General features: G+C 35.4%; 1 protein-coding gene across 6 annotated transcripts in view; it reads left to right on the top strand.

The window, feature by feature from the left end:
* NR2C1 (nuclear receptor subfamily 2 group C member 1) overlaps positions 1-12,737 on the top strand; it is a 96,850-nt gene that overhangs the window by 59,002 nt on the left and 25,111 nt on the right. For all 6 annotated transcript variants that reach the window (XM_056798652.1, XM_056798655.1, XM_056798654.1 and 3 more), the window contains one exon: positions 8,584-8,705. In XM_056798652.1, the coding sequence (XP_056654630.1) occupies positions 8,584-8,705 (122 nt within the window). The remainder of the gene's footprint in view (positions 1-8,583; positions 8,706-12,737) is intronic.

The following is a 12,737-nucleotide window of genomic DNA, read 5'->3' as shown; positions in this document are numbered from 1 at the left end:
CTGCTTAAACCTTCAAATTTAAGAACCTTCAGCTTTAGGAAGCCTGATATAGTGTTCCCTCCCTCTTTTCTTTTCTCCATCACAGATACAGGAGCTATCTCCATGCTATCTTTCTTTTAGTTTAGGTGTACATTTCAGTTCCTAAGATTCAGACATGTTTCTAGGCATTCTCCAAGGTACTTATTTCTTGTGATCCCCTACTGAATTCCTCGAACTCTGCCACTGTTAGTAATACTTTGTATTTCTAGATCCCATGCCCTTCTTATCCACATCCTGATACTGGTTATTCTAGTTATTTGGAAATCTGCCTTTATTTCTCCTCCTAGTCTTCCCAGTGATTGAGGGTATATAGTAGAATATTTGGATTTTTTTTATTTTACTAGTAATGAAATATTTTATGTCCATGGGAGAGAGAAACAATGTAGAATAGTGGATAGGGCACTGAACTTGGAATCAGAAATACTAGTGGGAGATTGAATTACTTGACAGCTTCATGAGAGGGGAGGGAAGGAATGGGGAGGAGACAAGTTGGATCATATAACTTTGGAAAACATGGAGAAATTTGTTATATGTAATTGCTTTTTAAAAAATATTTTAAAGAAAAAAAGAAAGAAATACTTGAAGGACCTCCAGCCCAGACATTAGCTATGTAACCCTGGGCATATCTCCTACATTTTCTATTTATCTGTAAAATGAAGGGACTAGACTTGTCCATCTCCAAAGCCCCTTACAGCTTTAACTATTATCCCATTGAATGAGGCCACTTAAGATCTCAGAGAGCAAACGATTTAGATCTAATGCCCACTCTAAAATGTTAGCTCAGGCAAAAGTTTTAGAGCTGAATGTTCAGAAATTATTTAAAGAGTATACTTAAAGGGGTAGCTAAGTGGCTCAGTGGATAGAGAGCCAGGTCAAGAGATAGGAGGTTCTGGGTTTAAATCTGGCCTCAGACCCTTCTTAGCTGTATGACCCTGGGCAAGTCACTTAACTCCCAATTGCTTAGCCCTTACTATTCTATTGCCATAGATCTAATATTTATTCTAAGACTTATGTAAGGGTTTTAAAAAAAAGTATACTTCTTGAATTTTTCTACTAATTTGCTTAAATATTGCTCTCCATATTTTTCCATTCATTTTTTCAAAAATACATTCTCATTTGGTCCTTACAGCAACTTTGTGAAGTTGGATGGTTTATTGTTCACAGTTTCAGAGAAATAATTGGAGATACAGGGTGATCACATTATACCAGGCTAGCTTTCGGCAGCATTTTTTGTATTCTTTTCTTTAATGAGTAACAGGAAATTGTAGAAATAAATAGGACTGTCTATAAATAAAGAATAAAACTTTATGGTTTTAGAAAAGGCTTTCCTCATAAAACAACTGTTGGAAGCTAGATAGATTTTGATTTCCTCATTTTCATCATTTATGAAAAATTGAAACCAAGATTTAAAAACACCAAAATTTTCCTTTTTCACTTTGGAAAATGTTCATCATTTAATCCTGGAGTCAGTAAACCTGAAGATAGAGAAACACACATGGACATCTGAAGGTCTTGTCATCTTTTCTCCATGAAAAGTATGTCTCAAGCCTTATTCTGCCTCTAACCAAAACCACTTTGCACACTTGAAAGATACAGATGTCACACTTTAAGTAAACCAAACTTATAAAACTTAATTAGCCAAGAAAAATAGAATCTGGCTAAATCACTGGTCTTTGAAATGCATTTAAAACAACCAAGTTCTACAAACCAGTTTACAACCTACATAAAGCAAGAAAAAAGCCATGCCTGCCTACATCATTGCAATTAACTCATCTTTCATGCTTATCTCTTCTACTATAGGGCTGTTATTTCTACTAAGCACAACTTCATTGCTTTCCCAACTGGCTAAATGTAGGTGTATTGTTATTATTTTTTTAAACCCTTACCTTTTGTCTTGGAGTCAATACTGTGTATTGGCTTCAAGGCAGAAGAGTGGTAAGGGCTAGGAAATGGGGGTTAAGTGACTTGTCCAGGGTCACACAGCTGGGAAGTGTCTAAGGCCAGATTTGAACCTAGGACCTCCCATCTCTAGGGCTGGCTCTCAATCCACTGAGCTACCCAGCTGCCCCCATAGGTGTATTATATTGAGCAGTTTTGTTTTCTAACTTCACTTTGAGGAGGAAAAAATAAACTTGTAGGCAAGGAGGCAATTTTTGTTTAAACCCATATGCTGTAAGTTGGGTGACATTTTATATGAGATAGGTATTTTGCTTTCCACATTAGCATATTAGTTACTAGCTAATACATGCAATCAGTCAAATAATTTTGACATATTGCAAATGGTATGGATTAAAATAGTAATTGACCTACACACTAACCACAGGATTTTTTTTTTTTTGGTAAATATTCTTAATCTTTTTGTTAAAACTAGTAATCTTTGATAATTCCCTTGATTTTTCAGGCAATTTTTTTCCCTTTTACCTATGGCAAATTCTGATATGGTATAATGATTCCTAATTTGTTTTTCATATTCTTAACATAATTAGGTACATCATTTGCTTGCCTGCAGTTCCCTTCAAAAAGGTCTTAAATAATTGTATTTCATTGTTTTTCCCCAGCATTTTTCTGGTATTGATCTTGGAGAAGTTTTTGATATATAAAATATAAGTGCATTTATCCTATTGACTCATTACTTTGTTATGATGGGTAAAAAGACTTTGGCTAATATCAAACAAAGGCAAATACATTTAAATTTTTCTAATTATTAGTTTCATAATATTTTTGTAGAAACTCTGAGAGCCCTTCAGCTGTAATAGCAAATTGAACTAAAGAAAAAAATAGCATATTAAAGGCACTTTACTGTAAAACAAAAAGTAGATATAAAGTAAAAGCCTAATGGGACTTGAAAGTTTCTTTACTATATCCAAACTTCATTTTAATTGAAATTTGGAAGAGGCTTATCATATTATGACCTGGGTGTTTAATTTATTTACAACAAGCAAATAGATATTCATTTTGTAATGAATTTATAACCAAAAAAAAAATGCTCATTGATCACTGCCTTTGCAAATTTTAACTGATTTGGGAAAAGCAGGAGATTCTAAAATAATCATCCTTCTAAGAATTAAAGCCAGTTGGCATCTCCCTTCTGATGTTTAGCCTGTCTGAATTACTTAGGCTTGTAGAATGTTAGCTCTAGAAGGACTGTTAGAAATTATTTAGTCCAAAAAAAAAAATTATCTGGTCCAGTCTCTCTCTTTTGTAAATGAGGAAACTGAGAATCACAGAGGGGAAGTTACTTACTCAGATCCAGAACTAGAACCCGAGGCTACTGACTTAGTTTACTCTGCACCAAGAATAATTAATGCATTTAAAATAAAATCTTATTCCTCTCTCCCTTCTTCCTTTCCTTCATTCCTTCCCCAACTAAATTAATTTGGTTGTACATTTACATTCCCAGGTATCTTGCTCTCTCCCATCCCTATACTAGAGAAGGTATCATTTGACAACCCCCCCCCCCCCAAAAAAAAAATTACATGTAAACTATATCTTTCATGTTTCTTTTGATCAGTTTTTTCTCTGGAAGTGGACATTCACAGGTTATTCTTCAAACAGTAATTCTATAGCTATATATAACTTTCTCTTGGTTCTACTCATTTCACTTTTCATGATTTCAGATGTATCTTCCCATGTTTTTTTAATTAACCTACTCATTATTTCTTATGATGCAGTACTGTACCATCACAATCATAAGCCACAACTTGTTCAGCCATTCTCCATTTAATATACATTCCCTCAATTTCCAGTTTGTGGCCACCACAAAGTAAGCTGCTGTAATAAATTATTTTGGAACATAAAAGTTCTTTTCCTTTTTCCCTTATCACACAATTTTATAACTCTTTTGTCACAATTCCAGTTTTTTTCCCAAAATGCTTGACTCAGTTTACAGTTCCACCATCATTGTATTAGTGTCTCCATTTTTCCACATCCTCTCCAAAAACATTAGGTTTCAAAACGTTTTTATTAATTTAAAAGACTTGCCTGCCTACATATCTAATGCCCAGTAGCTTAAAGAAAACATGTTTAAAAACTAAACTCCACATCCTTCCCAGTTTTTATTCCCTCATCTTCCTTTCTCCAGTGCCTAACCTGCCCCTAACTTCCTACTCCTCATTTTCTAGTGATGGCCCCACTCTTTTCTTCCCAGGATCACAACTTTAGCATTGCCTTTCTTCTCTCTTCCTTGCTCCCTATAAGTAGCCATTTGCCAAGTCCTGTGAATGCCTCAGCAATATTTCTTACACCTGTTCCTTTCTAACAACTTCAGGCTTTCATCTCTTCACTGCTGTGATTGTAAAAGCCTCCTAATTTTTTCTGCCTCCAATCTATTCCTCCTCCATTCCATCCTTCATCCTCTAATTTGAATAATCTCATCTTACTAATATCCTTTTTTAAAAATTAAACCCTTATCTTCCACTTTAGAATCAATACTATGTTTTGGTTTTAAGACAGAAGAATGGTAAGGGTTAGGAAGTGGAGGTGAAGTGATTTGCCCAGGGTCACACAGCTAGGAAGTGTCTGAGGCCAGATTTGAATCCACTGAGCTAACCAGCTACTGCCTCCAAAGTACCTTTCTGATCACATTACTTCCATTTCAAAGACTTTCTGTGCCTGCCAAATAAAGTATGAATTCTTTATCCTGGCCTTCAAGAACTCCAAAATCTGATCCCAACCTGCCTTTTCAGCTTTCCAACATGCTGCCCCTATTCTTGCCCAGTCCTTTTTGGTTTCTATGCCATACTTCCTACACTTTCCTTATAAATGCAATTCATTTCTTTCTCCCCTCCTCCACAAAGCCTTCTCTAATCCTTCCCTTGTGAAAAGTGAATTCTTGCTTTTGAAATTTCCCATGGTATTTTGCCTAGATCTGTCATTTACACTTAGACGCTCTCCCTGAACCATCTCTCCTTGTATTTATGGCTTCCCCATCCTTACCCCAATTACTGTCAACTATTTGAGAATAGGGTCAATGTTTGCCTGTCCCCAGGACCTAGAACATAATTGGCACTTGATAGGCATCTGCTGAAGTAATTTTAATAATAGGATTTCTGTTAAAAAGTGATTAAAATTTTTTTTGTTTATTTTTATAAAGTATTTTACTTTGCCAATTAAATTTAATAACAGATTTCCACATGTTTTATGAAGTTATAAGATCCAAATTGCCCCCCCCCCTTCCTCCTGTCTCCATTCCCAGAGCTAATAAACAATTTGATCTGGTTATACATGGGTTATTATGCAAAATGTATTTCCATATTACTCATTATTATAAGAGAATATTTGTATAAAACTGAAATCTTAAAATAAAAACCAAAAAAAAAGAAAAAAGTGAAAAATTGTGTTTTTTGATCTGCATTCCAACTCCCAACAGTTCTTTCTCTGGAGCTGGCTAGCATTCTTTGTTATAAGTCCCTCAGAATTGTCCTAGATAATGGTATTGATGAGAGTAGCTAAGTCTTCTCACAGTTGATAGTCCTACAATATTGCTGTTACTGTGTACAATGTCCTCCTGGTTCTGCTTATTTCACTCTGCATCAGTTCATGAAGGTCTTTCCAACTCTTTCTGAAATCATCCTGTTCATCATTCCTTATAGCACAATAGTATTTATTCTATTATCAACTTGTACCACAATTTGTTCAGCCATTCCCCAATTGATGGACATCACCACAATTTCTAATTCTTTGCCACCACAAAAAGAACTGCTATAAATATTTCTGTTCAAGTAGGTCCTCCCCTCTTTTTTTTTTCTCTTTGGAATACAGACCTAGTAGTGGTATTTCTGAATCAAAGGGTATGCTTTGGTTTATAGCCCTTTGGGCATAGTTCCAAATTACCCTCCAGAATGGTTGGATCAGTTTACAACTCCACCAGCAATGATTAGTATCCTGTTTTTCCACATCCCTTCCGACATTTATCACCTTTTTTATTGTCATATTAACCATTTTGATAGGTTTGAGGTGGCACCTCAGAGCTGTTACAATTTGTGTTTCTCTAATCAAGAGTGATTTAGAACATTTTTCTATATAATTATTGATAGCTTCAATTTTTTCATCTGAAAACTGCTTGTTCATCTCCTTTGAACATTTGTCAATTGGGGATGACTTGTATTCTTATAAATTTGACTTAGTTCTATATATATTTGGGAAATGAGACCTTTATCAGAGAACTTTGTTTTAAAATTTTTTCCAGTTTGTCATTTTCCTTCTAATCTTGGTTTCATTGGTTTTGTTTGCAAAAAATGTTTTAATCTAATATAATCAAGATTATTTATTTTACATCTTGTAATATTTCTGTCTCTTGTTTGGTCATAAATTCTTTATTTCTCCATAGATCTGCCAGGTAAACTATTCTATAGTCTTCTAATTGGTTTAAAATATTACCCTTTATAACTAAATCATATACTCATTTTGACCGTATCTTGGTATAGGGTGTAAGATATTGATTTATAGCTAGTTTCTGCCATACTGTTTTCTAATTTTCCCAGCAGTTTTTTAAAATTGTACTTATTCCAAAAGCTAGGATCTTTGAGTTTATCAAACACTAGTTTGCTGAGGTCATTTACCCCTAATCTATTCCATTGATCCACCAACCTGGTAACCAGTATCAGATAGTTATGATAATTACTACTTATAGTATAGTTTGAGACCTGGTACTATTTAGTCTAGAAAGACAACTTCCTGAATTGGCTATATCCAAAAATGCATTTCTCCATTTGCCTCTTAATTCTTAATTACCTGCCCTTTCTGGCAGGTAAATGCATAGTATATTTCATCACGTCTTTTCAAGTTGCTCTTCCATCTTATTTTTAAATATTAACATTTGATAAAATGAAAATGACCACATTTCTTTGTCATGATACTAGTGGCAGATAACATGGAAACTGCTCTGAAGAATGCCATCTCAGCTCTTTTCCCCAGTACACAGAAAATTCTCTGTCCAGACGCTTCCATAGCCTAAATTGCCAACACCGCATGAAATTTCAAATTTTGTTTAGAACATTTGATAGTGAATAGATAATATATAAAAACTATATCCAGAAGATATTGTCTTTGTCCATTTCTTAAAAGAAAATTTAACACTTAAATTTGATACTTGTTGAAGCAATAGTCTCCTTGTCAGCTTGTCCTTGTGAGCCATAAGGAGTAATCCACAATGCAGCCAGTCTCCCAATTAAAAAAAAACTGTGGGTGTTTAAATTCGTGAAGAGAGGATAAGGATCCTCTAGTTTCTGAAGAATTGTCAGGGAAAAGCTTAGCCCCAGAGGGAAGAGTTAGCAGCAGTAAATGGAAATCCCAAAGGGATAGATTCTGGCATCTTCTTAATAAAGCTATTCAAAAACAGAATGAGGTCTGTCTCCAGAACTGGTGGGTCCTTCAGTGGAGGTCATGAGATGAAGGCTGGATGACCGCTTCCTGAAGTAGTTATCAGGGTGATATTTAATCCAGGATGAGTTGTACTAAATGGGCCTCAAGGTCCCTTGTAATTCTGAAATACTTTGATTTTATGACTGCCCCTCATATTAGTTTCTCTATTTCTCCTTAGCTATCAATCAAAATAAGCCAAAAATGTCCTTAAAAGTTCATTGTGATACCTTTTAAAAATGCCATTTCACTAATGCCTAGCCATTTACTTAGACTTCACATCTATTTAGTCCAGTACTCTTGATATATAGATGGTGGGAAGGAAGAGCAAAATGATTTTTTTATCCAGCTGATATCATTTTTAATACTGCTAACATAGTGCTCTAAAGTACTTTTCTACCAAGATTCTTTGATTCTTAAAACCTCAACTGAGCTAGATTTGGAGGGTAAATATCTAACCAATTGATAAATTTTGTTTGTTGGGAAAAAAAATAGATAATTAAAAAGAAAAAACAAACCAAAGAGTACTTTTTTTTTTCCTTAATGGGACAGTGGATTACACAGTTTGTTTTGGAAAGAGCAAAAGTTTTATTTCATGTATTTTATCTAACGAGGCTTTTGAAAACTTCTTCGAGTAATTCAAGGTGCTTTTAAAGTTGTGGTTATAAATTTAAATATATTTACTAAAGGGGAATTTGCTACATAGATTTCTTCTGTCATAGTAATTTTTATTGAACAATATTCACTGTATATCAGCAAAGTTCTTGATCAGGATGTAACACAGCTTTGTTTCAACCAGAAGTCATAGTTGTGTTTGTTTATCATACCATTATTCAGATCCTGGATTGAATACATGGATATATGTCAGTGTTACATTTGAAGTCAGAGGATATGCATTTGGATCCTTGTTCGGTCATTTCTTTGCCCCGTGTGACCTTAGGCAAATCATTTAACATCTTTAGATTTCAGTTTGTCCAAATGAGAGAGTTGGCCTCTAAGGTCCCTTTGCAGTCCTTGATCTCTGATCCTATGTCAATGTCATGTCAGAATTTTAGTTTTACATTTTTACCAGCATGTTTATTAGTAAGACTTAGACCATAAATTTCTGCTCATTCCAAGTTTATTGAAAATAAGTGAATATTTTCATTCATGAGATAACTTATGTAACTCCCCTATTACCACTAGCTTACCATGCCTTCTCCTATGCCGGAATACCTGAATGTTCACTACATCGGTGAGTCTGCCTCCAGACTGCTCTTCTTGTCCATGCACTGGGCACTTTCCATTCCATCCTTCCAGGCTCTGGGGTGAGTTTTTTGAAGGTCTTGAATATAAACACTATTCATAGCACAAATGTATTTTGAATAAGAAATTTGGGAACAAGCCTGGAGGGTGGTTTGTTGGGGGATGAGGTGTGTTTTTTTTTTTTTAATTCCTGAGAGATAAATCAAGAAATCAGGGCATCTAGATGGTTCAGTGAACAGAGAGCCAGGCCTGGAGGCATGAGGTCCTGGATTCAAATGTGGCCTCAGACTTTTACCTGGCTGTGTGACGTGGGGCAAGCCACTTAACCCCAATTGTGGAAATGGTACTTAATATCCATTCTTTGAAGGTAAAGGTGTAATTTTTTTTCTACCATATAATTTTTAAAATGCATATTTATATTTTTTTCAAAATAGGAATAGCCCCTAAATAATCAATTTGCATCTAATTTAATATAAAGGTCAAAATTTCTTAAAAGTAGATTATCTTTAATATGTTCCTTAATTATGCACTATTTTTGGAATGTCAGGGAATATGAATTTATTACTAAGTACTTCTGTATGCCAGATACCGTGCCAAGTGTTGGGGATACAAAGTTAGATATGAAATGTTCCTGCTCTCAATGAGCTTACATTCCCACAGGGAAGATAACATAAACATTTTGTAGATATAGAAAATATAAATGAAGAACACTTGTTACCCTTAGAGGGGAAGGCCCAGGAAGCTGAGGGATGCTAGGAAAAGCCTCTTAGAGATGGGGTCTTTTGAGCTGAGTCAGGAGTCTTTCTGAGTGAAAATCAGGCCTTCTTCATGGTGGAAGTGAAAAAGGAGAACATTCCATCACAGAGATTGGCAATGATATTTCCTATCACAGGGAAATGAGGAAGGCCACCATGGCGATACCATGATGAGTGAAGAGTTGGGAATGATGGGTAAGAAGGTTAGTAAGGTATTAATGAGGCCTACTGCAAAAGACACTTAGGGTTAGAGCTTCTTCCATTCAGTGGATGGGATAGAGCATTGTCTGTCCTGGGCATCGGTTTGTAAATAAATAAAAAGTCAAATGTTAGCTAATTATTGGTTCCCCATAAGAATTCCATCATAAGCATGAAATGATTATGTCCCAGTATTTATTAGGCTACAACCACAAATAGCAGCACTCTACTGGAGACTTAGATTAGAAACCAGAAAAGCTGAGTCCTCTCCACAGTTTAGCAAACATTGACCCTTCCAGGATATTAAGCAGTTTAACTATTCCATTATCTGTTAATTGTAGGTGGTACCTTCCACCTGTCTTCATTTGGATGATACTTGGAAAATATTGAGAAGCTTAAGTCTGAAGTAATTTAAGCCCCTTAGAAATCTTGTCATGAATCATTTATAATGGGTTCACCATGTTGCAATGTGACTTGCTATTAGCAGATTTAAATGTAGTAAGTCACATCCCCTAACAAGTAACTGCACATGAAAAGGGGAGGATGTAGATGCATTATTTTATAAAAACAAATGATTGATTTTAGAGCCTTCTGGCCTTTGAGAGAAGAGATGATTTGTTTTTTTTTGTCTTTGTGTCCCCAGTATCTTCTTGCACACAATGTATACTTTATATTTAATAGCTAAATTGAGTATCTACTCCAAGCTTTTCATTTAGAGTTGAAGAAACTGAGTCTCAGTAACATCAAGCAAACATTTGATCAAGGTCAAACCAGATAATGAGATATAGCAGAGCTACAATTCAAATTTCGTTCATATATATAGATCATAAATCTAAATGTGGAAGAGCCAAATCTGCCTGTTCCGGTGGAGGGCATTGAGACCCATAGAGTCATCTGGCTGGAAAGTCAGTCTGCTCTTTCCCCCTTTCCCTCACTCATCTGTAGCATTTCTTGAGATTCTGCAATATCTAGTTGAGTGATTTTTTTTTTTAATTTGAAGGGAAATAAAAGATAGGTAACCTGGAAAAAATGCCAGAATTCACTTGTGATTGTACTGATAATTTGATTTGCATAATATTCCCCTCTAGGGGAAAAAAACCACATTGCTTTCAGAAACAATATATTGGATATTTCTGTATTTTTTTGATAGAGGAAAAATTTACATGATGTCAACAGATTGAAAATACCAGGGAAGTAATTAGGCCTCTGAGCATCTGATTGACAAGTTCAAACCTCAGAACGTAAAAGGAGGATATTTTTATCCTTAATATTTTGTCAGATTGTCTTAGTAACAATAGCAAAGGAAAGAGCATCTTTCAGTGGAAATCATTTTAATTTCCGTGTCATACCCAACACCATTGATTTTAAGTGCTTCTGTTAAATTATGTATAACTGCCCACTGTAATTAAACTAGATTGAAGGGATAGGAAGAAATAACATCACAACTTCAGGTGAAGGTCTTATTACTTCCAAAACCTTAATAATGTTCATCTGGAGTCTGAGGGGAAAATCTATTTCATTGTAACTGCCACAGGGATTTATGAAATTAGAATAAGTTATGAGGTGCAAAGGCATCGTTTGGAGTGTAAGCTGTCTAATTTACCAACTTAATCTACATAGTTTATAGATATTTAGTTAAGTATTAAAAATCTTGCTATTATTGTCCAGACCTATGATTTCATTGATGTGGGAAACATCTGTTGTGAAAAACTCTTGTCAACTAGAACAGAATGTCAATTTTCACCCAAATTAGAATCTTAGAAAGTTGCTTGCAGGCACTGAGAGGCTCCAGTGGCCAGGATGGGGCAAGAAGCAGTACCTGAACTCCACTCTTCCTGATCCCTCAACAACTGACTGGTATTCATAACTCTTAGGAGATTCCTACATTTTAAGAGCATTGAACTGTACTCCTAACATTTACTATCATCCTTGTGAACTAGTCATTTAACCTTCATTTTTCTCATCCATAAGTGAAAACTGAACCTCTGATTTTATTAATACAGGGAATTCTGATAAGGCTCTGCCACTTAGACTCTTGTAGAATTGCCTAGGGCATTGAGTGATTACATGACTTGCCCAAAGTCATGTAGCCAATATGAATCAGAGGTAAGATTTGATCCCTCTTTTTCTTATCTTCTCATCTGGGAATCTAGCCCTAAGTCACTGAAAATGTTGAATCTATTTTGCCGAGAGTTTCCTCTTTTCCCTTCCTTATAATCTCTTATAACTCAGATGTCTTCCCTCACAATATTGAGACTCTTTCACCCTTATTACATGAAGATGTAGACCTACTTTTTGCCAAGGCTAACCATCTAACTGAACAAATGACCCTATTCTATCATGTCTTCTCTAACTTATTGCCCACTCTCATCCCCTCTCCCATTCATCTTTTTTTAAAAATTCTTACCTTCTGTCTTAGAATCAATACTGTGTATTTTAATACTAGCTGTTGTCCTATATTTTGTCTCCTTTGTGGCTGAAGTCCTTGAAAGGTCATTTACAAGGAATCCCTTTTCTTTCTTTCCTCTCAATCTCTTGACTCTTTTCATTCTGCTTTCTAACTTTGTCATCTCTTCATCACCAAATCCAGTGGCCTTTTCTCAGTCCTCACTGTCTTTGATCTCTCTGTAGCCTCTGCCACCATTAGTCACGTTTTTCGCCTGTATTCTCTCTTCTCTCTACGTTTTTATAATGCTGCTTTCTACTGATTCTTCTTTCTGGTTCCTTCTCAGTCCCCTTTATTCAGGTCCATCCATTAGCCCAGTAATTCTATGTCTCCTTCAAAACTCTGCCTTGTGCCCTTTTCTCATCCAGTATACTGATGACTCTCAGAGCCATTTTTTCAGACTTTACCTCCTGGCATCCAGTTTCACATCTTTGTCTCCTGACTGTGTCAGATTGGCTCACCTATAAAAATCTTGCAAGCTCCATGTCATTTCCTTCCTTATCTCTTTTAATCAGATCAATTTTTGCTTTAGCTTTGTCTGATACCATGATTGCTACTCTTGCTTTTTAAAATTTAGATGGTGCATAATAAATTCGGCTGAAGCCTTTTACCTTTTTTTTTTTAACCCTTACCTTCTATCTTGGAATCAATACTGTGTACTGGTTCCAAGGCAGAAGAGTGGTAAGGGCTAGGCA

Source organism: Monodelphis domestica, chromosome 5 (assembly GCF_027887165.1).
Source record: "Monodelphis domestica isolate mMonDom1 chromosome 5, mMonDom1.pri, whole genome shotgun sequence".
NCBI lineage: Eukaryota > Metazoa > Chordata > Mammalia > Didelphimorphia > Didelphidae > Monodelphis > Monodelphis domestica.
This window is presented reverse-complemented; position numbering and strand designations above follow the sequence as displayed.